At 40.0% G+C, this 27722-nt stretch overlaps 1 protein-coding gene across 2 annotated transcripts; it reads right to left on the reverse strand.

Annotated features, from left to right (window-relative positions):
• Window positions 1-289: 289 nt before the first annotated feature.
• On the reverse strand, window positions 290-27714 carry LOC101797519 (ADP-ribosylation factor-like protein 8B). Of its 2 annotated transcripts, XM_027458140.3 has the most exons (7): window positions 27373-27714; window positions 23007-23087; window positions 8763-8836; window positions 7849-7942; window positions 5703-5770; window positions 3715-3785; window positions 290-697 (listed from the first exon to the last, which is right to left on the reverse strand). In XM_027458140.3, exons 1-7 carry the CDS (start codon window positions 27559-27561, stop codon window positions 648-650), a joined length of 627 nt encoding a protein of 208 aa, XP_027313941.1. In that variant the 5' UTR covers window positions 27562-27714; the 3' UTR covers window positions 290-647. The 2 variants fall into 2 exon arrangements, with proteins under 2 accessions (XP_027313941.1, XP_027313950.1); XM_027458149.3 differs by lacking the exon at window positions 3715-3785.
• Window positions 27715-27722: the final 8 nt, after the last annotated feature.

Consider the following 27722-nt stretch of genomic DNA (forward strand, 5'->3'; position numbering starts at 1 on the left):
ACAGAGGACAAGATTGTCTAGAATTAATGTTTTTTTTCAATTCCCAAAGAATATTCACTTGAACCATTTACCTTTGTGACTAGAAAAACTAGATAACTGCAGATACGTAAACTTCATAAATAGTTTCTCACCAACTGGAGTATTTGAAAGTGCTCTGATTAACAGCATTCTGGCAAGTAAGAATCTCTTAAGTATGGCCTTAATTTATTATTGATACTTAACTACAGGTATTAATTGTAAAAAAAAGTCTGTATGAATAATTGATATCTTGATTAAAAAAAACAAGTCATATGTTTCCACTGTGCAGTTTATTCAGTTTCAAATTAGAAAAAAATACTAAGTATTTGACAATTCACATGCATAAACTCAAACATTACAGCCCAAAAAAGTACTGATTTCTTTCAGTCTTGTATTAAGGCGTTCAGGAATTTCATCTAGGCAGACAAGTATCTGGATTTAAAAAAAAAAAAAAAAAAAAAAAGAACCAAAATGGAGAGACAAGCTATAATTCAGTTTTATTTCTGTTAACAAATATGATCAAAGTGAGTCCTGGTAGTATGCAGTTGCATTCTTCATCTCTTCAGTTGTATATAGCTGATAGGAGTCAGAGTGATTGGGAAAGAAGAGTTATCTTCAGCAAGTTTTCTTCAACAGTGTCTTGATTTGGAGTGCTGAATAAGCCATTGCAATGTTATGTCTGCCAGGACAGATAAAACAAAATGAAAAACTCAACAGCCTGTTTGCAGAGTGTAAAGGGACAACAGAGCACCAGCAGGTTAATAGAAATAAAAACAAACAAACAACATCCAGAAACCACAGATCTTCACTCACACCTAATTAAAAATTCAGCACTTAAGACTCCAGGGTTCTGTTTTCTGTTGCTTTTTGTTTGTTTCTAAGTTATGTGCATTTTACACTCCTGAAATATGATGACTGACATCAAGTTCTCTAAGCCACAGATGAAGAACTATTGGAAAAGCAAAGATTTAAGATGACCATAAAATGTACTGTAAAATCCAGACTGGAATGAAATGCAGTGTGAGAACAAAGGCAGAAATACATGACCAGAAGAAAAGAGAAGGGCAAGCATCTGACAAGACATTAAGAAGCCATTTAGGTAGATTGTAGGAGTCCAAGGTCTCTGAAAGACACGGAACAGTGGATCAGAATTTGATAGCTGAAATTGGTCCCCCTCCTGACACAACCTCATGCACTGGGCTGAAAACTGCAGCAGTTTACAACCTGATTCATGAGCAGATTAGATGCTTTTGCCTCAAGGCAGTAACATCTGTCAGGGAAGAAGGAAGAGTGTCAGGGGGCAGCAACAACTGTAGCCCTCAAATTTCAATTTGTTGTCGCATCTGTGCAAAGTTCAAGACATCACTCCAGGAATATTCTGGCAGACCAGCTTAGGCACGGAGATTGCAGACAACAGCATCCCACGGTATCCAAAGCTAATAACTATATCCTAATCTTCCACAGTCTCTCAGGACCCAGAAGCTGGCAGCCTTACACCTATGCCCCTTGATGAAACCAGTTAGTTAGGTTGCAGTTTGCACTGAAAAAATGACTCTCCCATTCAACTACACTGACATCAATCAAAAATGCAGACAAAGAGGACAGCTCCCACTCTTCTCCTTAACAGCCTAGTAGTTTCATCACTTTAATAAGCTAAATATATTTTCATTACAGTTTTTCATCATTGATATTTGCCAGTCCTTTGATCTCCCCAGGTTCTTGCTCTTGCTTTCAATTTCTCCAGGTGTTCTTCAGAATATGGCACAAGAACGAACACGGTGCTCCCGTAATGCTCACACAGTTCTAAACACACAACACACACTATCTAGTCCCATTTGTTATTCCTTTGTGCACATATTCAGGAACCAGGTCAGCCTTTCTAAGCACAGTGTTACACTGGAAGATACTTGATTGATTCTTAACCAGGACTTGAGTATTTTTCATCTCTGCTCTCAATACTACCACAAGTAGGTGATCCACACTGCTCAGTACACATATCAGTGCTCCTTTTCATTATTTTCTCATTTGCAAATTCTAGCATGTGTTTTACTGCATGCTTTTTTACTCCAGGCCATTCATAGAAATGAGCTAGGATTAAAACCTACTTTCTCCAGGATCCTTCCAGAAATTATACTGATTGTTACACTAATTACAGTACCACTGTGACATCCTCCACTGCAGCCTTGCTGGTCTGATGAGGATCAAATGCCACATTTAGAAAACCTGACAGCTAAGATGGTACTTATGTAGTTGGGGAATATATCTGAGTTTTGAACAAACCAGTTCTTACTTACGGAGCCATGCAATTTCTGAAGCCAACCGGCTTCTGGAGTCCTTCACCAGTAGTCTTCAAACTTCTTTCCATGTATTCTACTTTCTCCATTTCAGTGCTAGTTCAGGCCTGTGTCCACCTCAATCTGCCCCTCACTTATACAGGTAGTCTGGACTATGCAGTCTTCCTCAGTCTTTATATCCCTAAGTCTATCAGTGCATTCTGTGTCCTTCCTTTACTCAGAAACAATGGCTGCACGCCAAGCTGCAGCAAAACTAGATCTGGTCCCCTTCGAACAAACTTACCCAAACCCTGTACACCATTTCCAAGAGAATATATGAGTGTCCTGCCTGACACCGCCAAACAAGTTCCTAACAAGCACACAGCTGAAATCTTCCCAACTCTCTGAAGCCCAGGTCATAGCAGTCTCCTCACTACCTCCACTACCTGTTTCTCCCTGCCTGTGATGAAAATTTCCCCTACTGCTGGTAGAAACTGGCTTTCCTCCCATTTCCACTCCCACTGTCTCTCACTCAGCTGAGCCCTACGGAGCTGCATAACTCTTCCGACAAGCCTGGTTTCCTCAAGAAGCAGCTATAAATAGCTACCCAGGCTGCATCTCTCCCAACCAGCACCACCTGTCTTAGCAGTGTGCGGGGAAGAAGGGTGGCACAGAGGCAGCATGTCCCCAGCCACGTGCTGCTGCTGGCACAGCCTGTGTTTCACCCTGCTGGCAGCACTGGCTTGGCCCACCTTCCCTCCTGCTCACCTCAAGGGCCTCTGAGGAGCTCAGCTTTCTCCATGGGGTACCCAGGGAAGGGAAGGGGAGAGCATGAGAGAGGAAAGAGACAGGGAAATGGAGGGAAAAAAAAAAAAGGAAAGAGAGAGATGGGCAAAAATAAAAGGCTAAATGGGAGACAACTTCACGAGGCGTTGTTTACAGGTCCTCACAGATTTTGGATATATTCAGGGTGTCTCCAGTAGGACAAAAGCACTAGTGACATGCATGTAAGACCTGATTACAAAGTAAAATCATGAATAGGAACACTTATCAAAATTTATTAAATGTCACCTAATAACTGGAAGGTCTTCATACCCAGTTACTATTTTTTTTGCAAAAGTAACATGTTTTTTTGTGAAGGATTCAGGTAGTCTCATTTTTAGACACACTTTCCCAAGGCCCCTGCCAAACTAATTTTATAACTTCTTGTGGAACTGAAGTCACTCTAGAAGTGATTTTTAAATTATACATAATTCTGTATTAAAAGCAATTCTATTGAAGGAATACTATTTGAAGCAAAATCTTTCAAAGTAATTTGAGATTTTCAGTTATATGATGGAGCTAGATATTCAAATCTCATTAATGTTTTAAAACATCTGATCCAAAGTATACACTGATGATCCCATAAGAAAAAGAAGCTTACCGATGTTATCCTTCTCTTTACAGGAAATAGAATAGCAACAGATTTCTCTGTCTTGAATAGCTGAAAGGTTTCTACAGAGCAACAACAAAAAAAAACATTACATGGTGTTATAACTTCACAAAAACTGACAAAAGAAATTGCCATTAAATTACATATTCCCTGCTTTTTATTCAGCGAGTTAAATTCTATCCTCAGATACTCAATTTTTGAAATACGCTATGACATGAAAAAGGTTTTTTAAATTAAAGATTTTAAGGTTATAAAGTCATTTCAAACATTCAAATTTCTCACTAAGTCAATATAATAGTGAATAATAAAAAAGCAGAAATCCATAAGCTGACAATAAAATTCTGTACTGGTGACTGAATAACAGGACTTTGTCTTAGCATTCACCTTTTACTCTTTTAAATTAGAATTCAGTGTTTTTAGATCTATTAAATCTTGCAGTCAAACAACAGTATACAGCATTAATATTCAAGAAGCTTATTATATCATACACAAAGATATCAGATACAATTCCTACTTGAAAGGATACTTCTACAGTTAGGAAGACGCGGCTTCTTAATTTACTTGTTTCGTTGCAAGAATTTCCCTATTCCCCCTCAGCATTTTTGAACACTTTGCTATTTTTCATTTGTTTATCCTCACACAAGTCATAGAAACATGCAAGAAACAGATGATGCTCCTAGAACAGATGGGAAGTAGAAGCACTGAGAAGGGAAGTCAAGCTTTGCAGAAAAGGACTTGGGAGACCTGATGGACACCAAGTTGGACAAGAGCCAGCAGTGCGCCCTTGCCACAAAGAAGGCCAATGGTATCATAGGCTGTATTAGGAGTGTTGCCAGGAGGTCACGGAAGGTGATCCCTTTCCTCTACTCAGCCCTGGTGAGGCCAAACCTGGAGTACTGTGTCCAGTTCCAGGCTCCCCAGTACAAGAGAAACATAGACATATTGGAGAGGGTCCAACAAACGGCCATGAAGATGATTTAGGGACTGGAGCATCTCTCCTGTGAGGAAAGGCTGAGAGAGCATTGGCCATTCACCCTGAAGACAAGGCTTAAGGGGGTATCTTACCAATGTGTACAAATATCTGAAGGGAAGCTATAAATAATATAAAGTGGTGCCCAGTGACAGTACAAGTCAACGGGCACAAACTGAAGCACAAGAGGTACTGTGTGAACATCAGGAAACACTGTTTTGCTCTAAGAGTAACCAAGCACTGGAGCAGGTTGCCCAGAGAGGCTGCATAGTCTCCCTCCTTGGAGATAACTCAAAAGGCATCTGGACGTGATCCTGGATAACAGGCACTAGGTGGCCCTGCTTGCTTCAGCAGAGGGCTTGGATCAGATGATTTCCAGAGGTCCCTTCCAACCTTTATGTGATTCTGTGATTCCTAAGCCTCAGTTTAGTTGCTTGGCCTTTGGACCATCCATCTACACTACAAGCTTCGCTTCACTTCCTACTGATTAAAATGATGAGATACAGAAACCTGTTCTGCAAAGTTATTACTATATCACCCATTTTTACAAAATTGTGTATTTCATTTAAATATTTAAGTCAGTTTCAGTTATACATAAATATATGCTTTGGATACATGCCAAAAATATCCAAATTGCTTAGATTTACAGACAATAGTTTGAAAGGTTCTGTTGTAATGCCATTCAAACACTAAACTGCCACTACAAAGTACTCGGAGAAGTGTAAGTGAGCCTATTACTATCTACCGGTTTTATCTTCAGTGATGGGAAAACAGGATTATCTGGAACAACTTTACACAACCGAAATAATAATCAAGAGAAGTTCAAATCTCCTGCAGTCAGTTATCAGCCTAGATTGCTACTTCAACTGCCAGCAGAACTCAAAGTGGAGCATCTGAGAATGTAAAATAGAATCTGTTATAGATAGCTATTGCCATAGACTACCAATGACTTTCTCTTACATACTGCATTTTGCAGCATTTCAGCTTTCTACACAGCCCAGATACTTACAATTTCTCAATTAACTGCTTTTCATCCAGTGCACCTGGGAGGTCTCTTTTATTTCCAAGGACTAACACCTGAAAGAAATAATTCATATTTATGTTAATCCAAGGGCAGTAGAAGTTTATTTTTGTCTTTAGCCACCTGCTGGCATTATTTTGGGTCTCACAAACAAGTATTCAGAATGCAGTAACTGACATATTCAAAACGACCAATGTCTGTGTGAGCAGCCTGGAAATGCCCCTTCCAGTCAGGGTCTGGTGCTGGGTACAATCCTTTGAAAACTGAACCTGTCTAATTGTCTCTGGGTATATCAGTATCAGAAGTTCCCTATGTGCATCCCATTAGCATGAAACTAAACTTGTAAGGGAGCATGCACCAGTGCACTCAAGCCACCAATGGTAATTCAATCCATAGGGCCAGGCTGTTGTTCATCAGAAGTAAGGCCCCAGGAGAACAAGCTGGGGCTTCAAGACCACAATTCTCTCCACAGTTCTGCTTCCCTGCTTCTTAACGTAGGTGAACCAAGGCACCCAAACTACAACCCACACAAACACCAGCTAAATGACTGATTCCTTTCCCTCCCCAATTTGAGCAACCATGGTAAAAAATCAGAGGGCAGCCATTAGGAATTAAGTCTGAGAAATGCTGTAAATCTACTCAAGAGTTGCTGGGACAAAAATTTCCTATACAATACACAATACTTAAGACCTCATGTATAAATGAAGGTCAGATGAATGGTTTGAGCACAATCTAAGATAAAGTAAGCAACAAAGGCTTTTCTAATCATGGTTGCATTATTGTTTTCCAGATGCGTTCCAACTCCAAGTCAAAGTCAGGATTGTTCCATTATTTTCCATGCAATTGGAACACAAAAAAACTCATTACTTGCACTCTCAGATTAAAAAAGGTACCTTAAAATCTATAGCGCCAAAGTCTAAACAAAATAAATTGAAGGAAGTTCAAACTAGCTACTACCTATGAAATAAAAATAAGTAAAAATTCATTACTGCACCTTGAAAATTACTGTGATGGTCAGGCTGAGCAAATGAAATATGGTATAATAACATATAAAAGCAAAGAAGCTTAATTAAATACTTCTGAAGATATTAGAGACCTACCCTGTCAAGGAAGGGGCAGTGAGAAGTAAATCAGAATGTGCAGATAGTAAAATAGAAAGACAATGTCACTGCCCATGACTGGTCTGCCAGTACATTTCCATAGGATTTGTTCAATATGTAATTAACACATAAAAATGCAATAATAATAGCAAAACTTATAATAAGGATGGAGAATCACTGATTGCATTTGCCTAATTTTATTTTCACAGTGATTTGATGGGGACTCTGTTGACATTCCGTCTACTCATCTGCAGCTGACTTCAAGCATTTTCACTGGCTGAGTATCCAAATACTTGCTTACATAAATGGGCCAAACATGATCCATAAAGTCATTTATAACTTTTCCCTGATTTTTATGTAGCATTACTTGTTCTTATGATCAAAGATAAAAACTCATTTGGTGATGCCAGCATCAAAGATCAACACTTATCAGATTGACTCATACTAGGTCTCAAATGGCAGATTACATTTAACTTAACATCAGTCCGCAACTTCATAATTCCTGACTAGAATTCCAGCAGGTCATACTATTCTTTGACACCTCTTACTTGAGAACCAAAGTATTTTTGTACGTTTTCCATACATCTTAAATTTAAAAAAGCTAAAAAGAAAAAGAAGTCAAGAGAAAAAGTCAAGTTCCTCCATAACCTCTGGAAGCAGACCTGCCAACCTTCAGTAAGACGTATCTCACAAGTCTTAAGATACTGCCACAAACATATCTAGGTCAGTGGTTTAAACACAGCCAACAAGGGAACTGGCTGGAAATAATTATTATCTGATAATGCCACATGTGAAAATGAATTTGTTCCAAATCTGTTCTGACCTTTAGACTAGAAAATGTACAAACACACTGCAGCACTGATAAGATGCTGAGTCGCGTGAAAAATGTTACTTTTTTTTTAAGATAGTTTGGTGCTTTAAAGCTGCATTACACTTACACTAGTATTTTCAAGAGTCCAAGAGAATCCATTCACGAGGATTTAACACTACACAGTCTACATTCAGGTAAGAACCAGAAAAATCAAAATACTTACTGGAATTCCATGCAATTGTGGCTTATCTATCAAACTGTGTAGTTCATTCTTTGAAGCTTCTACTTTTTCTAAGTCTGCTGCATCCACCATGTAACTGCAATGGGAAAATAGGTATGATATTGTCCACTACTTACAGAAAGTTCCATTAAAACTTCTGAAATGTGATAAATGTGTTCACATTGACAACAGCATTGAACCTCTCCTAACTGTATAAACCTTGCATTTATTAACACAGGAAGACACAGAATTAAATATGGGCTGTGGGGAAAAATGGCCTGGAAAATGCAATTGCTGATATAACTGGGATGTGGGATGTATAAAAAACATTCCTTGTATTGTGCTGGTTCCTCTTACTGAATGGTTTGACAGATCTAAGCATCCTATTAAAGACTCTTCTAGAAGCAACTGTTTCTAGTGGAAGGATTTTTTGCAGTAGGAAAATCCAACGTCATCAAGATATTGAAGAGTAACAGGCAAATGGATGGAAAGAATGGACACTATTAAATATAATTGTATCTATATATAGTGCTAGGAAACAACAAGAATATTGCAAGCATAGGAAACAATTTTCTGCCAGCTGCATAATGTAATACCTTTCCTCCAGATGCCAGTGAAGTCAAAACAAGACATTTTAATATGGTAAGTTAAGTAACTCACTGTTACAATCCAAGTAGTTTTTTCTTGAATTCTGCTTTCTGCTGCTACAGCAATCAGGTTCTGAAAAGAACACTGCAGCATATCTTATGCTTACTCTTTGTTTTCGTATTATCACCAAGTTCAGCTAAGCATTTGACCATAAAAGAAAAGTAGCGTCATTAAGAAAGGGGTAAGTGAGATGGAAAGGAGGAAAAGCATATCTATATTAATATGTATTTTAAGTTATGTTTTATATAGGCATACACAAGAAAACTTACACAACTGCATTGACTCCTCTGCAATAGCGTTCCCACATGCTTCGAAACCTTGGTTGCCCTCCAATGTCCCATACCTGGAAAAGGTAAACACACAGCAACCCCAAACTTTAACTACACAGCACTAACAGAAGACAACTTAACAAAAGAACTCTTATATGCAGCATGCAGGTTGTATTTACACTGCCTACATTTAGGCAGTTCTTAAAGTAACTGTCCTCAGAGACCGGTCTTCTCAGCCCATTTTGGTCAACAGGCAAGTCAGTCCTGTGACCGCAACAGCTCCAAATGCTCACTTGGACACCTCTACCCTTTCCCTCTAACTGCAAGAGAAATCTAACTAATATAGGCAAGTGAATTCCGCAAATACACAGTCTAAAACCCACAGAGAATAGCTTATTTGAATGCAAACAGTTATGGAGTAGCATTTTTTATGGGGCTAGGAAGACCAGAGACAAGAATACATCAAGCCTTCTGTGTAACAAAGGGTACTGATAAAACACTTGGTCAGAGAGTAGAATGAATCCACGTAAAGGTCGATATATGCTAAGGAACTCCACTACCTCCACAGCTTTCCCATTTGTTTATTACATGTGCTTTAAAATACATGGTTTTGCTGATTAGAACTAAAAAGGAAACAGTAGTATAAGGTAGGGCTCAAGTGATTCATCAGTAAATCTTAAGGAAGGGAAGCTCAAATTCTTCTTGGGATTTTATAAACTCCAATCCTGCAAATGCATACACATGCTATTAGTGCTGGACAATCCCACTGAATTCCTTATCATCAAAGGGCTTCCCCATCATCTTTCTGTAAAGGAGGAACTTATTCTGCTGTGCTTGCAAAAAAAAAAATCAGTATTTTTGGTGGATGAGAATAAACAGCTTCAGAACTATTTCCAAGATCAAAAAAAAAAAAAAAAAGGGAAAGAATCTAAATCACACAGGCAAGGGCTGTATGATGATGCAGCTGTTGCAGCTACATCCAAAGACAGTTGTGTACAAGTGACACACTCTTTAAAACATTGATGGCTACCAAAAAATAAAAGGATTGGATTTGTTTCTATGTCAAGGGCAAAAATTCCTTATTTAATCCGATTTAACTATCAGAGTAGTATATTCAATACAACTAAACTAGGAGGCATATCCATTACAGCACAAACTGAATTTGGAAGTAGCATGCACAGAAGCAAAAAATTACGCCTTCTCAGTTTTCTTAAGAGTTGTTTTCATATTTATACTTCCTAAACACCAACATATTAAAGCTTCTGTTGGGTGTAAAGACTTGCACAAAACAGACTTCATATACCCTTGGGATAAGGACTTTTTCAACTAACGTGGGCTGTATTTTTTTATTCCACAGTCCATAAATCATATTTATATATCCATTTCTCCATCATTTTCAACACCTTAGGTTCATATTTTGGAAAGAAATATTCCCCAAATCACCATTAAAATAATTCCATGATTGATCTCTTACCATTTCTGCTGGCATAAAATTAGTACACTGCTTAAATGTAGATTGCCTTTGATCCCCTTTATAAGATTAAGAATTTTACACATTAAAGAGAATTGAGTGAAATTCTGAACATGAACTGGGTATCAATTATTATCTGCACTGACATTTGAGGTGCTGTTTCAGAAGTCTTAATAAAATACACCTTTTATTTTAAAGCTTGAAAGAGACGACTACGCAGTTCAATATTATAGTTAGATGACAAATCTCACACCAACACTAATTATTCCAATAACTCATCAGGACCTTGAAACTATCAGTAGCCATCTGGTGCACATCTGTGTGTCTGGAGAAGGAAACCGTATTATTTTCTTTGTAGATCAGAGAGGAAAGAAGGAGGAAAGAGGACAGGGCAGGCCAGTAGTAGGATGAGATCTTTGAAGGCTAATAGCCATTATTCCTGGTAGCCAGAAAAATCTACAAGATGATGTGGCCTGGACTAATAATTTGTCCTTGTTTGATAATATATTGCATCTATACTATATTAAATTGCACTACAGAACAAGTGTTACTGTCATTAGGAGAAAGAGTCACCTTGAAGCAATGGGAAGATAAGTCATTTCCAGTCAGTTTCCCTAATAAGGCTTACAGCTATTCATTAAAGTACAACACGAAGGACACAAGAGAGATTAGGTGTTTCTAATAGCACTTTGGAATCCATTTTATATCAATATACTAAGTTATAATTATGTTAAGTAAGGAAAGAAAATAAACTGATAAAAAATCCCTCTCCTCCTTGCTTATGAAATTAAAATAGTCCAAGTACTAACTTCCTAATAGTCTTTACTATACTGAATAGCCAGAAACAGTGTTAGCTACTTTATTCCAAACACAAATCTCTGCCTCAAGCCATTTTCATTGTAAATGACCGAATAGAGAACTGTGTAACAATAAGGGGCACCCAAGAAGGAAAAGGGAGATGTGATAGCATCACAGATGTTTTCGTGCATGAACCCTGCGTGTTTTGTACATCACTTATTTTGTACCCCAGCATTTAATACACAGGTAAAATCTTCTGTGTGTGAACTGGGAGAGGTGGGAGACTAAATCTTAACAGAATATCAAGTAAGCTGTAAAAAGAAAAGTTAATTTTGTCTACATGATTTTTAAGAGACTGGATTTCAAATTGCTCCTGTGGCTTTTGTTGGGCCCCGGGGAATCTAATTTTCACAATATTTAATAGGTAGCTTTATCCTTAGACCAGCTGATGTTAAGAATCAGACAATGCCTACAGAATGACCGAACAAAGCAGAGAAAGAGTTTATTTGATATCCAGTGCTATTGCCTCAGAGAAGATCAAAATCTCAAGGAGTTGCTGTTTAGGCTAAATCTCAGAGGCACACACACCTTAGACCTACCTCATTTTATAAATCGCTATTTTATCTGTTTCTGTCTACTCCTGTGGAATAGTAATAGTTCTTACCATACTTGCAGGTCTGTGCTCCCATACTGTAATGCAATGTTTTATTTTGTAAATGAGACTAATCCCTGCACGTTGGAATCATCATTTACCATAGTGCTTATGCTTACCTGTTCAGCCAAATTCTTCTCAAACAAGAATCTCTCTGGGTATGTCTCGTACAGCTTCCATACTTCATGCGGCTCTAAGGCTCCCTCCTAAGACTGCAGCCACCAGCTACGTTTAAGGAACAAACCTTTTCCTTTTGCAGAGGTGTATCATGCCAGCTGAGCAAAAATGCAGTTGTGGCATACGTTCAAAGGTTTGCAAAAGCTTTCAGGGACAGCAAGGCTCATTAACACTCTAGTTGTGCTTCTTTTAATTAGCTTTTATTGTGGGAGGGTTTGACAGTTAATGAGAAAGTTGTAGGAAGGGAGAAGCAGTATTTTCTAGGTGACAGTTTTTCAGGGCTTTTGTTTTTCAGACATGTTGGATTGGATTTATCTTCTGATAGAGATGTGTACCATGACACATTTGTGTCTGTATGTCGATGCATGGGCTCAGTACCCAAGATCTCACTCTGGTCTGACAGCTGTTCAGCTGACCCAAAGCAATGTCTTCTTTAGGATGACAGCACTATGCCCTGGGGTTGTCAGTACCGACTAGAGCTCCTCTCACTATTAAAGGAGCTTAACCCTCAGGCAGGCAGAAAGCTGTTTACATTCAAGCATCTTAATTTGCAAGCTGAAACTGACTCTACAAGCACCTGAATGCAGAAATGTGTCTTTCTAGTTGGAAGTACTCAGTCAGTATCAGCCAAAAAACCTAACCTGAACAAATAGGTTAAAGGATTCTAAACACAGAAAAATATTTGCGCAGAATAAGGTAGCATCAGCAACACCTGAGAACATGTTGTACACAGACATGTCCATGTACACTGACACGTGACTTAAGAGCTCACACATACACAGCAAGCACACAGCATTCAAAGACAATGCAATGTGAAAGGACAAGGAGCAACTGGAAAGCACTGGATTTATTTCCTGCAACTTCAGCCACCTAAAACGTAGGCATCTAACCCAAGTTAATAGCATCTTCCTGGGATAACAGAGGGAGCCCTGAGGGCACCTAAAGCAGAAGATGATGGCATCTGTCTTACCCATCTCCCCTGTCAGTTGAGCCATTCTTGCAAAGCACTCACTGCTTTCCTCTGAGTTTAAACAACTGGTTCAGGCTGGCTTCCACCTTTTTACCTGGCTAGGGCTAAGGGAGACAAACCCTGAACAGTCACCTCCTCTACACTGGATTCTTCCTCCAGTAACGTTAACCTTTCTCATCTAATAAGTGGGAAGAATAAAAAGAGTTACACAAACAACCTTAAACTTTTAAATAAAAAAGCCATGTGGCTACATTTTCTGCAGGCAATACCTCCCCAAACACTGTGTTCCTTGAAATCAGTCTTGCTCTGTCAAAGAACCCTGTTGACAACCCTGACTGGTGATAAAGCCCCCCCCAAAAAAGAGCCCTGAAGATCTGAAACATTTTTGCAATTATTATTTTATTTTAGTCACATTGAGCAGAAAAAAAAATACTATGTGAACATTTCACACAATTTATAATTCTTTAACTTAATCATAATACTTTCACTGAAGAACTGGAAACAAACTTAGATTTGCAACACAAAATGGCTGAGCAACTTCAACTCCTGAAAAGGATTATAAGCAGAACACAAAAGCAAAGTCTGTTCTCAGCAACCATTTTCTGATTCTAGTGCTGCTTATATCTGCGCTGTGTTTGAGGGCAAGGATAGCACCAGGGAGCCCAGATTTAGAGATAAGATCCTTAACCAAGAAGTAACATACCCCTAAATCCAAGGAGCCAATCCCTCCTAGCCTCAATATTTTGTCTTCTCTCAAGAAGAAAGCCCCGAAGTTGGGTGATCATGTGCAATCCTTTGCACACACCTTTCACATGATCATGAATCAGTCTCCAGACATCAAAATCCAAGAGATTCTGGTGAAGGCTGGCACATAGCAGTTGTAAGCTGTAAGGAGAACTTGCATTTGGAAGACTGACAGCAAGGAGACCAGAGGCAAGGACATTGCTAGCTCAGAAGGGCTGATCAATAACTCCTGTAGTGATTAGTAATTTTGCTTGTCCTTGAAGAACATGTAACCATGAAAGCAAAATGAGTATTTGCTCAACAGCAGAAGCTAGTGGGATGCACAACAGTGTGTATGCTGGGAAAACATACTCCGATATTGTTAGACAGACAACCAAAGGACATTCTCCCATGTCAGATTTAACCCCCAGAGCAGCTGCCTGGCACCCTCCTCACGTGTCCCCTCTTGCCCTCTACTTCTCAGGTCTGAGCAATCCTGACAGATTCTTGGCATTTATCAATGAGACAAAGCTGCTGAGGAGAGAGCTAATCAGAGGCAGCATTTATGGTCCCCTGGTGTCCCAGCAGGATGTTTGAATAGGACATACGTTTAAATAAGTTGCAGATAACTTCAAGCTGGGAAGGGATACGAAGAGAAGATCAGAATCCTAAATTATCTGGACCGATTAGAGGGACAGTCTGAAATAAAACTGCTGAAATGTAACAAGCACAAGTTCAAAATGCCATATTCGGGCAGAGGGAACCAAATGCACTGATACAAAATAGATAACCAGGGAGAGACAGAGGACGAAAAGCTCTTGAGCAGCTCACTTAGCATGAGTCTTCGGTGTTGCAGATCTTAAACTAGCATGTACTAGCAGAAGCAATTTACGTACAATTTTGAGAATATTTACTGCCCTATCCTCACAGTCAGTGAGGCTCCTGCACTGGTTTTAACCATCAGTCTATAGAAAAGATGTCAAATTTTAAAAAGTCAAGACCAGCTTGGAGGCCCCCCACACATCCTGGTGCCTGGGGTTGTTCCTCTCCAGGCACAGACTTGGTGTTTCCCCTTGTTGAACCACATGAAGTTCCTGTCAGCTTACTTCTCCAGCCTGTTGAGATCTCTCTGAACGATGAATCAACCACCCAGTGAATCTACCACTCTGCTCAGTTTAGCAGCATCTGCAGACTCTGTCCCATCATCCAGATTCCTAATGAAGACATTAAACAGACTCCAGGATACATCACTAGCAACTGGACTTCCTGATGGGGTGACTTAGCAGGTAAGATATTTTTTATTGTTGCTGAATAGTAGGATGAAGCATTAAAAAGCAAGAAGAGTATGTTTCTCTGTGGATGTTTGGAAACATGGAAACTCTGCTGTTTAGAGAAGGAAGGAATGCAGCAATGAAATAAGTTGGAGAGAAACACACAGAGCTGGGATTCTCCTCCTCCTTCTCAGTTGTATTCAAGCAAACATCAAGAAGCGAGAAGCTTGGCTTTGCGCTCCAGCTCATTTGCCTGCACTTGCCCAGGCTGCAGCTCCCATGGAAGGACGCTGGCCTCTAGTGGTGACAGCTGGAGTGGCTGCAGCCCAACCTCTGCAGCTCCAGTTCTCTCCAGCCTGCAAATAGTCAGTGGGGTTGCATAAATTGGCTGGTGGCGGGATTTTAAGACAGTAAGCTTAAAACAAAGTGAAACAGCAAGGAAAAGAAGTTGCTCTTTTGCCTGTGTGTACACATTTCTTGTGTTGCTTTACCTCTTTTTCATATCTGAGATTAATCTAAGACAACCACTATGAGAATCAAAGGTTTATGAGTTGGAGCTTCACAATCCTTTGAAGCAACAACTAATGATGCACACCTTCTGAGGCTCTCAAAATTTGGTATGTCAAAAGAAATGTTTTAGCTACTCTCTAGCTTATTGAACAATAAATCTCACAAAACCAGAAGTACAACTGATACTAAACTAATCCAGAAATAGAGCAATCCCACAAAATCAAATTACACAGCAAATGACAAAACTTATTTGGAATTAAACCTGCAAATTACTTCTGTCATAGTTTTGTCAGGAAAATAAAAAAAAAAAGTGATAGCTATTAGTTTCATTATGAACTTCATCAAAATACTTTTAAGAGATCCCTAAATTGCAGTACATCAGGTATTTTGATGCTGGAAATCATCCTGTAATTTAATACCTCAACCGCAGCCTCAAAATCCATAAAGCCTCTTGCTTGGATTCCAAATGGTGCGTGGTAAAATCTTTTCTCTTTTCCTCGCCTGCTTTTTGGTAATTGTAGGTGACAGGTTTTATGAAATACATTGATACACTGAATTTATGAAATTGATAAGCTGAAGTTTGACAATACACAGTTACAGCTAACAGCTTTACAATTCCGATCATGCTCAACCACACAAGCCACATTAAAGACCAAATGAAACTGGCACTCTTCTACTCTTTAGACCTGCTTAAATCAGTGTTTTTCTTTCCGCATAGTTCAAATAAATACTATTATACACAGGTATGTCAGTGGCCATACTTTTACACTCTAGGATTACAGAATTACTAAATATGAGAATAAATCCGCTGACTTCTGGAAAAGACTGCCAAAATACTAAGAAAGTAGACTGCAGGGTCCTTAGTTTTTGCTGTCTTCTGGAATTGTATGGAATCTAGAGATAGAACTGTAGCCAGGAAACTAGACGATGATGTTGAGCTAGCATAGTATTTCCTTCTTAGTGGCCTGACTGAAAATATGGCAAAAAAACAGATGAAGGATTAGTATCACCTACTTGTTGGCTTTGTAGCTTTCTTTCCCTCAAGTGATCAATCTTAGCCTTCTAGAATGCCATTTTTTCCCTCGATGACTTTTTGACCCAGATAGTTCCTCAGCCTCATTCTTATATTAAGTTTAATTTATTCTGTCACACAGTGTCCCCTTAGACCTTCGAAGAAGGTTAGATGCAGGACCTTTCTGCTTAATATGAAAATTGCTCCTGACATGCTTGAAGGACTTTACAGGTTTAGTAAAATAATGCTTTATCCAAGAATTCTAATAGCAGCTGATAGCTGGCTATCATACTATTTCTATGCTTGAGAAAAATAACCTGCTTTGTTGTGAAAGGTTAAATAAAATTCCACTCAAATTCCTCGCAAACTACACTGCAAACAGTTCATTGAAGGATGAGCAAGAGGCATCCCTCTCAGCATTCTCCAGTCATCAGCTTATCGACAAGTAATGTCATCTCTTCTCACAGTAAAGTAATTTTGGAAACTTTATCTAGCAAATAGATGGTAAGATTTTAACAGTTTATTTAAATGCAGGAATGTTGACTTTTAAATTTTTCTTGAATGGCTTTCAAGGAAATAAGCATCTATATATGAGCCATATTCCCCCCAAATGCTTATTTTCACTATACACTGTTGTAGCAGAGAGACCACTAGAATTTGTTGGGATACGTTATTTTCCATGCATATTGGTTTCCAAACTAAGTACTGTTTTCAAATCTAGTAAACTTACTAATAATGTTAGTATTATCCCTTTATTCTTACCAAATAGACTGTAAAACTTTTCACAGAACATGCTTTTTGAGAACAAAGTGCTGAACAAGGCATTTTTACACAGAAACCCACACACCTCGTCCCTGCATGAAGCTGACGTTGATATCATCTGTGTAAACAGTTCCACTACAAACTTTCTTTGCCTATTTGAACCATCCTAATTCAAAACACACTTTTTATTTTGAGGACTCTCTTTACTTGTAAAATACTTTTGTTTGTCTAGTTGAATGAACCATCAACCGCTTTCTCCTTTTCTTCCATGTCTGACAATTTGGTAGCAGCACCAGTACAGCACCCCAACTGTCCTTCTGTTTTCTATACATAAATATTAAATCATGGCTTACTGTTTCTAGTCAAAAGACATAAAACAGGGGAACTGAAAGGCAATTCACACTCTTATAGATTATTTATCCTATCCATAATCTCTTATGATTATTTATCGTGGAATGAGGTAACTTTTTTATTGACTGTGGCATCCACAGACTTCTTTCATCAGTCTTGTGGTAAGGCAGATGCAATGAGAATTATATAAACTAGATATTTAGGAATAAATAAAATAGAGAGTATCCTCTCCTGGATAAATTGGGCAGCACAGCCAATCAAATCTGGCAAATTAACAGATGGTTGCAGGACTGTTGCCACAGACAGGGGTTTGGCTACTTAGACTTATTAGACTTATTCATTCCTAATAAGTGAAAAGACAGTTTGACTACTTAAACAGACACAAACAGCTTTGCCTTGTGAGCCTGCTGCTTCATATCACAGTACTAATCAGAATTATGTCACTGGTTTAGTTTTCCTACACATCTGCCACTGACTTTTAAGAAGCCAAGAATGCATGGGATGGCCTTAAGGTTCATACACATGCAAGGCAGTACCTTTGATGTTCTAAATGCACTGTCTTGAGTTACTATCCCAGCTAGTGCACATATTCATTTTTGTATAATATGTAGAATCTTTGAGTAGAAAATCTATACCATTAGTGCATCAATCCAACTGCTCTGGTACTGGTGGCTATTGACTTCATAAATTCTCTTTCATAACTAATATGAAAAATGAATTAATCATGAGGATTAGAAAAGCTTAAAACTATTCACAGTTTGTAAATCCTAACAACATAGCATTAAACTTTTACTTAAAAAAATATTGCCACATTTTTCCAAACCCACAGTCAGCCTATGTGTGCATACTGAGCACATAATTCTGGTAGCCCCAGAGCCACATGCTGCGTTAGCTGTACTTAAAAGTTTGTAGCTATCAGGGTAGAAGGATGAAAAGCTTAATTTTAACTTAAGGAAAACACATTTTTTCTCAGAAGTGGAAGGACTGCTTTCTTCCTGTCCACATTCAAAGCTGTAAATATGCAATCTTGCAACTAAGTCGATCTGTCTAAGCTGCCCTCAAAATGCATGTGCCTGTACCCTGCTTTCCTACATTGGGGTGGCACTACCAATCATTCAATTGTTTGGGGGACCACATTACTTCAGTAATTTGACCAGGTATAAACTAGTATGGTTGTTTTTTCTTTTCTTTTGTTTTGTTTTAAAGAGGCTGCATCCAGCTAGATCAATTGGCTGTTCTGTTTACTGCTTTCCCATATGATAATTAGTGTGGTAGAAAAGGGGTGTTAGGGTAAATGGCCAGGCTTAAAGTGGAATGTAAAGCCTCTTGTCATGATCTACTTAAACTGACTGTAAAATCTGACCTTTAGTCTCCACCATCCTCACCTGATTCCCTCTTGGGTTTCCCAGAAGGGACATCTGATTTGTCCCCAGTGTGAGGAACATCATTGGGAGGTTTAGAAGTGCTACCACAGGCAGAAAAGCAGGTGTGATAAAAGGTTATTTTGTGACTTTTTGGAAAAAGGGGTTGATTTCACCTCACTCTACATTAAGGATTCTGTTTGGTAAGCAGATTTTGGAACCAATTTTTAAAATATGCAGTTCTGATTTTGATTTAAAAGACATTCTTTTGTAGAGAAGATAAACAGGAATGTGCCACACTACTGTTATGTTCAGGTATGTTCCTTCTAGAGCACAATTCAACACTTGCTCAGCAGTAGTGATGGCTGTTAAGATACATTTAACAGAGGAACTCAAGACTAGAATTTTATTCTTTTTTTCATTCACTGACATCCACTCCTAGACATTTGCTGCTTCCTCTTGAATTGGTATGAGAAGGTACTTTGAGGAATTAGATGTTTATGGTTTGGCCTTTGTATATGGAATGGGATGAGGCACAAAGAAGCACAACAGTGGAAGAGGAGATCATGTTTGATGAGAAGACAATGATCATAAAGACAGTGGAAAAACAGTATAGTCATTGGTCACAGCCAACACGAGTTCACAAAGAGAAAAGCCCTGGTTAACAAACATAATTTCCTTTTATAAGGTCACATACCTAGTTGACCAAGGGAAGCCATCTGACATAATCTTTCTGGAATTTAGCAAAGCTTTCCAGACCGTTTCTCACAGTATCCTTCTAAACAAAATGTCCAGCACACAACTAGATAAGTACATAATGTAATGGGTGAACAAGTGACTGATATGTTGGGCTTAAAGGGTATTAATAAATGGGGTTACATCAGGCTAGTGGCCAGTCATTGGTGGGGTTCCACAGGGCTCCATTTTAGGGCCAGTTCTCTTTAATGCTTTCATAAATGACCTGGATGCAGGACTAGAATGCATACTAATTAATTTTGCAGGTTATAGTAAATTAGAAGGAACTGCTGACTCCCTCTAACGTAGAGAGGCCTTGCAAACTATTGACAAATTAGGAGATCTTAATAGGGAGATCTTGACAAATTAAGAGTGCTGGGCAGCCACCAACAATATGAAGTTGCATGTGGGATGACTCCACCCTGACTATACATACAGACGGGGGATAAGTGGCTGGAAAGCAGCCCCACAGAAAGGGACCCGGGGGTTCTGGTTGACAGCAAATGGAATAGTGGTCAACAGCGTGTCCTGGCAAGCCAAAAGGGCCAACCATATCCTGGGGTGCATCAAGCACAACATTGCTAGCTGGTTAAGGGAAACGACTGTCCCACTCTGCTTTGCGCTGGTGCAGCCTCACCTCAAGTACTGCATGCAGTTCTGGGTGTCAAAATATAAACAGACAACTAGACAGTGTCCAAAGGAATGCTTCAAAGATAGTGATGGGTTTAGAGGGGACAACATATGAGGAGCAGCTGAGGTCTCTTGGTTTGCTCAGCCCAGAGCAGAGCAGGCTGAGGGGAGGCCTCATGGCGGCCTGCAGCTCCCTCATGAGGGGAGCAGAGGGGCAGGCGCTGAGCTCTGCTCTCTGGGGACAGCGACAGGACCCGAGGGAACGGCATGGAGCTGGGACAGGGGAGGGTCAGGCTGGGGGTTAGGGAAAAGTTCTGCACCCAGAGGGTGGTCGGGCACTGGGACAGGCTCCCCAGGGCAGTGGGCACAGCACTGAGCCTGCCAGAGCTCAAGAAGCATTTGGAGAAAAAACATTCCGTTTAATTTTTGAGTGATCCTGTGTGGAGCCAGGAGGTGGGCTCGACAATTCTTATGGGTCCCTTCCAACTCAGAACATTCTATGATTCTATGAAACTCCATAGCAAGGAAAAAGAGGAAACAGCTGTCCATCAGTCAGTATACCTTCTTACTGCAATAAAGTAGATGTTCCTGTAAATCGAGATTCCCCCTTACCAGTCTTCCCTTACTTGTAGTGTAAGCACTACTACAAGCAGAGATGGCCACAGATATGAACCACAAGAGATGACAGACAGCTTGGATGATCTTGTGTATACTGTGAGCATAGGTGAAAAAGGGCCAAGACCAGAAGTTAAATTTCTTCATGGATGAAATTCTGTATATGTTTTTTCACTAGTTTCAAACACAGCATTCATAAGAATTAAAACAAAATGCACAATGAAATAACATCTTCCATTTACAACTTACAGGAGAAACCAAAATGAAAAATCTTTTGAAGGTTTTCTCTCAAAATTTCAGAAGCTTCCTTCTTTCAATTCCTGCTGTGTATGCTTTTTGTGCTACAATATACTTTAGTAAAAATATGGTAAAGGAATAATCAACAGTATTTATTTTAAAACATTAAATTGGACATCATCTCTGCCATCACACATAAGTTGGTTGTACAAAGTTACAGAAAAGGATTCCCTATGGAAAAAAATTCTACACCAAAGTTTTTGTGTTCTGTGATGACACGCTTTTTACTTCAGAGTTTGGCTGCTCTGCATTGACTTTGCAGTGCTCATCACGAGGTTTTTTTTAAACTCACAAACACACCATCTATACTGAAGAAAAAAAAAAGTTTAGGTTTCTTTCAATCATTTATCTTGCAGGAAATGCTTGAATTAAAATTGCTTCTGTGATTCTACTTTGTCTTCTTGCTTACCTGTTCTATGATAGAAGTAAGATCAGATTCTCTGCCAAAGGAGACTCTGATCACATACTTACCGTAACGATCATCCACAAAGTCGCAAAACTGAGCTTACAAGGCAATAATGATTCTCCTTCGATTTACTTTCATTCCATTTTATATTTTACTCCACTTTACCTTTAAGCTTTTCCAGTCTTTACTGTAGACCTAGTTTTAAAGTACTTACTATTATTTATTTTTGGTATTCTGCCAAAATTTCCTGGGAAATTAAAATCAGACCATATCATTGGTAACGTTAAGAGTTCTTAATTCAGCCAAACCTGATGTGAATTTCAAGAGGTTATATGGGAAAGAGGCTTGGAGTGCTGAGAGGAAATAGCTGGGTGACATTAGACTTTCCATTTCAATAGATTTCAAAAGATGGGCTTATTAGGCACTTATACACGTGGTTGTAGAGACACCTAGTAATTATTCTACAATCTTAAATCATAGAATTAGATACTCAGTTAAAATGTTCATCTGAAAGCCTTACAGTCATGAGGTTTTGAAAAAGCATACCAAGATACTAAGACCAGGAACAGAAAGTCACAATATCTATATCCCTAGAGTAATTTTAGGTTTTGGATTATTATTTTCCTTCAGCTTGAACATATCCCAAGCAACAGAAATCATTTATCCCTTTTACCACCCTTTACCTGCTCATTGTTTAAAGTGAGTGGGTAGCCAGTTAACAACTGCTTATTTTCACATTATGGGTGTTTTCATAAAATCCTTGCTAGGTAGAGTCATACCAATCCAGAGGGAAAAGGACATATTTAGAACTAAGCAAGAAAGGAAAGAAAATGAAGGAAAAGAATGGAAAAGTCGAGGCAAAGAAAAAAATCCTACATTCTCTTCACCTAATTTTAGATGAAAGTTATGAATTTGATCTAAACTAATCAACCAGGCTTCCTTCATAATCAAGCAACAAGAGAGGGTGTTAATGCTAGTGATTTCTCTCTACTTTGATACTTATGGCATGAATCACAACCAAACTGGTGGCATCTATACCTCTCTATAGGCCTAAGAGATGGTGCCCTGACAACTGTCTTAGATTAGATGTTCTGTTTCTGGATAGCTAACACGATGTGAACTCAACTATATTCTCCAATGAAATGCATAGCTTAGGAGGAAAGTTGCTTCACATTACACTTAAGAGTTGTGGAAAGGGGGAGAGATTACAGGAGGAAGAGGCACCTCCAGAAGACAACCTGGCTCCCTCATTATCTCCAAATTTCATGACTCTTCTAATCCAACAGAGTGCCAGCTTCTGCCTAGCATGGATATCATGAAATCAAATAGGTCAATGTAACACAGAAATATATGGCTATATGCTTTAAAAATGTTTTTGAACTAGAAAAACAAGTAAATGGTCCTCTATCACCTTAAAAGAAATTTTCTAAGCCTTTTCACTGTAACTTGTAATCACTCTCTTATAATTATCCATTCTGTATTAATGCAAACATGCACACCTACCTTTATGGTAACGTTTCCTTTTGTTATTTTCCTCATATTGAATCCTACTGTAGGAATCATATCTTCTGTGAACTGCCCTGACTAGAATACAAAAAAAATGGTTACATATATTATAAAACAATCCACACACAGCAGATACATCTCTCATTTGCAATCTAAAATTTTAATTTTACAACACTGTAAAACACCACATTAATTTTCTACAAGAACATCAGCCAGCACTTCAATTAATGCATTGTCACGCCAAGGAAAACCGTTCATTTCAGTCCCTTTAAATGATCTTTTATTCTCCTCAGTGACAAGGATCATCCCAGAAACCACGAGACTTCAGATAATTCCTCATTTGATCTTTGAGCAAACCAGAAAGCAGCATTGTCAAAATATGATGAAACTGACTGTACTTGGATCTTTCCCTATAGTTTCTCACCACTATTACCAACAATTTAACGTGAGATATAACAAATGGTGAAGGAGTACTCATGTGGAGAAAACTCCATGCCGTCCTTTTCCTTCTGAGTAGGTGACAGCAAAGGAGACAGACCCACTGTGGAAACTAAACGAATGCCACTGAGATGGAAAAATTCAAAGTACTAACTCAGCACACCATCAAACTTAACAGTGTTGAATGCCTGTCTTTACCTCCGTAGTTAAGAGAAGTATTTCTACAAGACAGACATTTGTCAATACGACAATGGGAACCTTACAAAAATCTACCCAACTACAGAAGGTAGCTTTTGAGGAAAAAGGCGAAACTCATTTCTAAGAAGGTAATTCATTATTCATTCTTCCTGTTCAAAATTCATCATTAGTGAAGTGTTGTGCCTCACCAGGAGTAGTACATTAAGATATGCAGCAGGTTACTTAACAGTTCTTTCTACGCAGAGGTCCAGGCACTCTGCAATGCACGCAGTAGTCCTGGATTTCCAGTCACCCAGAAAGGAAGAGTGTGGTATCTGTATCTTCTATCTGCCCTATATGCCCCTCATCAACCCATGTGACCTGCTTGTTTTTTTTTTTCATTTGTTTGTTTCTCCCCAAAGAAAATATGAGTATATGGACCTCACTCCAGCAGGGCCCTCCCATTCCAGAAGCAGATGATCAGAGCTTCAAGTGCACAACAGCAGCAACATGCCTCCAGTCGCACACCACCACCAGCTATCCCTAGTGCTGTTGCTGGCCGCTGTATTGTCAGTTTCAGTGGTTTCAGTTAGGACATAAATGCTTTCTGCAACTCTCATCTTCACTGTTTGTGGCGGCATGAGAATACAGTTTGTACCGCAACTCCGTTTGTGTTTACAAACTAAGACTTTTTAAAATTTGAGACTTAAAAAGCTGTGTAACCTTTGACAGCTATTTGCTCCTCTTGCATGATTTTGGGGCTTGGAATTAGATCCTTTGGGCAAGAAACAAGATCCATCAATTTCTTGTTCAATTTCACCTAGGGAAATCTCACTGCTAAATTCAGTACTATACATCTTCCCCATCTTTTGTTTCTGGAAGACTCTTTTTTCTTCTCTTTCCTTGGTTCAGTGACTTGTCAACAGCAGCAACAAGGAAAACAGGGAAGACAAATGTACCTGTAGTTTCCTACTGATGCACACAGCAGTGTCAGAAGTTTTTAATTGGATAGCATAAGACAAAGCCAATCAGTAACAATCTGCTGTAGCGGGTACTGGCCTAATTTGCTAGTACGCTGGGAATGTAGTATTGTTATTCAGGCACAGGAAAGCTTGGAAAACCAGACAGCCAGCTCAGGAGGCTATCATTTAGGCAAACTCATAGAAAGTCAGCATCTGATTTTGTCAGCGAATTATACACCATGAGTAATATGCTAAACTAGACAAAAATCAAAACAAAAAGCAATCATAATCCCCCAATAGTTTGGGGGATAGAATGTAACATATTAATGGCTCCTTTAATGGTTTTTATTATCCTAAAAATTTTCAGTTATGGTTAAACAGAACAAGCGACAAAGTGTAATGTTTACAATTCTTTATTTTCTCCACACAATGTAGAAAATTAGTACGCTGAATTTTTTGCTCATATTAGTCCACAAACTCAAACTCCAATTACTGCGTTTTGTTTCAAGTGCTGTAAGCACCATAAAGTAAAAAGCAACTTCAATTTTGCTTGCTAAGGAAGTTTCACATGACAAATGGCCTATTTTTGTCAATATTCAAGATGTGCAAACAATTTTATTGTTATACCTCAGTAAAAAAGAGATTACATCCTGACACAAATGAAAATAACCAGTGCTAAGAAGTTTGTAATGTCCTTTTTAAATGTTGATGAATAGTGAACTGACAATGAATACTGTCATTACTCCTTACTGTATCAAAAACAATGGGACAGATTCTACTTCATCACATCGTGCAGTGAAGTTACCCAAATTTTCCACTAGTAATGGAGGACTAAATACGGCTCAAACAGGGAGGAGACTGTCTCAAATCATGTTTATTCTGTGTTTGCATGAGACGATCTCTGAATACTATTCTAAAGTGAGAAAAATAATTATTTCCTATCATTTGTTTATACAATCCATTGCCGTTTGCATTTTAAGAATCCAGTTTTGTAATGGCTATTTTCATCTTGTCTCACACTAGCCACATAAATGCAAATGCACAGAGTTCCCTGTCTATTTGCCATCCTCTTATCAACTGGAATCAAGAGTACACTACTACCCATTGCCTCATGCAAAATTGTTTACTCCCAGATTCTCCAACTAGCCTTCCTTGGCAATTATCAGTGCACGAGATCTCCAAATCGAAAGATCCAAAAGCTACAAAAACAGTCATCTGTTACACTCCTCGAGTCAGAAAACATGGATGCCTTGCAGAATACTCTTAAGAGCGATGTATGCTGACAAAACCAGGCCTGCAGCAACAGGAGTGCTATCGAATTTGCGTTAGCATGAGAGAGGCATGACATCATTCCACAGGTGGTGTAGCACGAATGAGTGGGCAAACATTAAATCTAATACTGCACACTACTGTTAGAGCACTAAGGTCTCTGGACTGCTGTGTTCTCCTCCGCTCCCTTTATGAAATCAATCCACGAGGAAATATCATTTATTAAGCCTTTTCTGCCTTCCCCACCAAAGCCCGCTGTTGGGACATGAATGCTTCCTGTGGACATTAAGAGTATGGAGACCCACATGAGTGCCTAAAAATTAGCTACAAGTTTCAGAAAATTTTCCATTTTTTGATTGATTTCCCTTAAAGCATATCTTCATTGCTAGCTGCACTCTCCCTACCCCATTCCTTTTTATCATTCTCTGCCTAAACTTCTTCATTCACAGTATTTCACAGTCTCCTTTCTTTCCTTTAATCCACAATCACATCTGAGAAGAAACAAATACCCTTTCAGAGTGTATTACATTGAGAGTGAAATTACATGGAGACAATACATTGTCTCAGTTTCCTTCACTGTAGGCCCTACCCCTCCCAGTCTGCTCCTGATTCTTGACCTAAGAGCTATTCAGGATGAGAACTGATGAGCATATGGGAGCTCCTAAATCATGGCAGGTGAAGCTGCCATACACCTAACAGCAGTGGATCATCTCAGAGAAAAGGGTATCACCAACGAGCTTCCTGATTACTGCTAATCACAGTTTATGTATATTTGTCTGTGTTGGAAAGGAAAGCTTTGGATGGAAAGGAAAGCTTTGGGATGTACCCAAATGCAGACGGGTGGGCAGCACAGCAAACAGGTAGGAGGAGGCTATTTCAGCGTGGTGACAAAATGGAAAGCACCACAGCAGATGTCAGTGCCAGAGACGAACAAGACAGCAAGGCCATTGTCACCAGAGGAGGGGAATGGCAGAATCGGACCTAAATGCTGGAAGGAGCTATCGAGGGACTGTGGGAGGCGATATTTGATGCAGCTGATGGATGGGGAGAATTCAGTGAAAGGGAAGTTAAGGCCTTGGGAGAAGCACAATGTATCGCTGATTATTTGGCGATACACTGACACGAACTTTCAACGACGGGCAACAGGCCTTGGCCGGGGCTGTGTTTGCGATGGCCGCACTTTGCAGTCACGACACGGCAGGCATCTGCCTTCTGTCCCTTGCAGGATTTCACACATATGAAACCGGGGCAAAACCCTGCAGGCTACCAAAGGCCCACGGGGCTCCTGCCGGCCCCCACCCACCACCCCGGCTCCGGGGCACCCCACGCCATGAGGGGCGGCTCGGGCAAAGCCCCCCAGCTTGTTGCGGGGGGCAAGAAGCTGTAGCCGAGCCCCGGGCACGCCGCCAGACCCCGCTCCCCTCCTCCGCCCCGCAGCCACCCCCGGCCCCGGGGCGCTGCCGCCTTCCAGCTGCCTCCCAACCCACCCCCAGCCCCGCCGGGCCGCGGCCGCGTACCGCCAGCACGGTGAGCAGCGTGGTCTTGCCCGAGTACTGCAGCCCCACCAGGGTGAGCTCCATCTCCTCCTTCCAGAACAACGAGCGCAGCCACTCCAGCAGCCGCGCCACCAGCGCCAGCATCCCGGCCAGCGCCCCCGACCTGCGGCAGGCGCCCAGCCCCAGCGGCACCGCCTCGCTGCTGGGCATGGGGGCGGCGGGCTCGGGACGGCGAGGAAAGGGGACCGGGGAGGCGAGCCGGAGCCTTCCCCGTGATGGCGGCGCCGCCGCCGCCCTTCTCCCGCGGCCACTTGCTGCAGCCAGGGGAGGGGTTTGGCCCGGCCAGGGGCGGGGGAGCCCCGCGAGGGACC

Source organism: Anas platyrhynchos, chromosome 1 (assembly GCF_047663525.1).
Source record: "Anas platyrhynchos isolate ZD024472 breed Pekin duck chromosome 1, IASCAAS_PekinDuck_T2T, whole genome shotgun sequence".
NCBI lineage: Eukaryota > Metazoa > Chordata > Aves > Anseriformes > Anatidae > Anas > Anas platyrhynchos.

Excerpts from the sequence above, each read along its gene's own strand:
- LOC101797519 (XM_027458140.3), bottom strand. The coding sequence starts at position 27,561 with ATGCCCAGCAGCGAGGCGGTGCCGCTGGGGCTGGGCGCCTGCCGCAGG. Across the intron at positions 8,837-23,006 it reads AAGGAAACGTTACCATAAAG|GTATGGGACATTGGAGGGCA; the intron begins GTAGGTGTGCAT and ends TACCTTTTCCAG. Across the intron at positions 698-3,714 it reads TAAAGAGAAGGATAACATCG|ACATAACATTGCAATGGCTT; the intron begins GTAAGCTTCTTT and ends CTGTCCTGGCAG.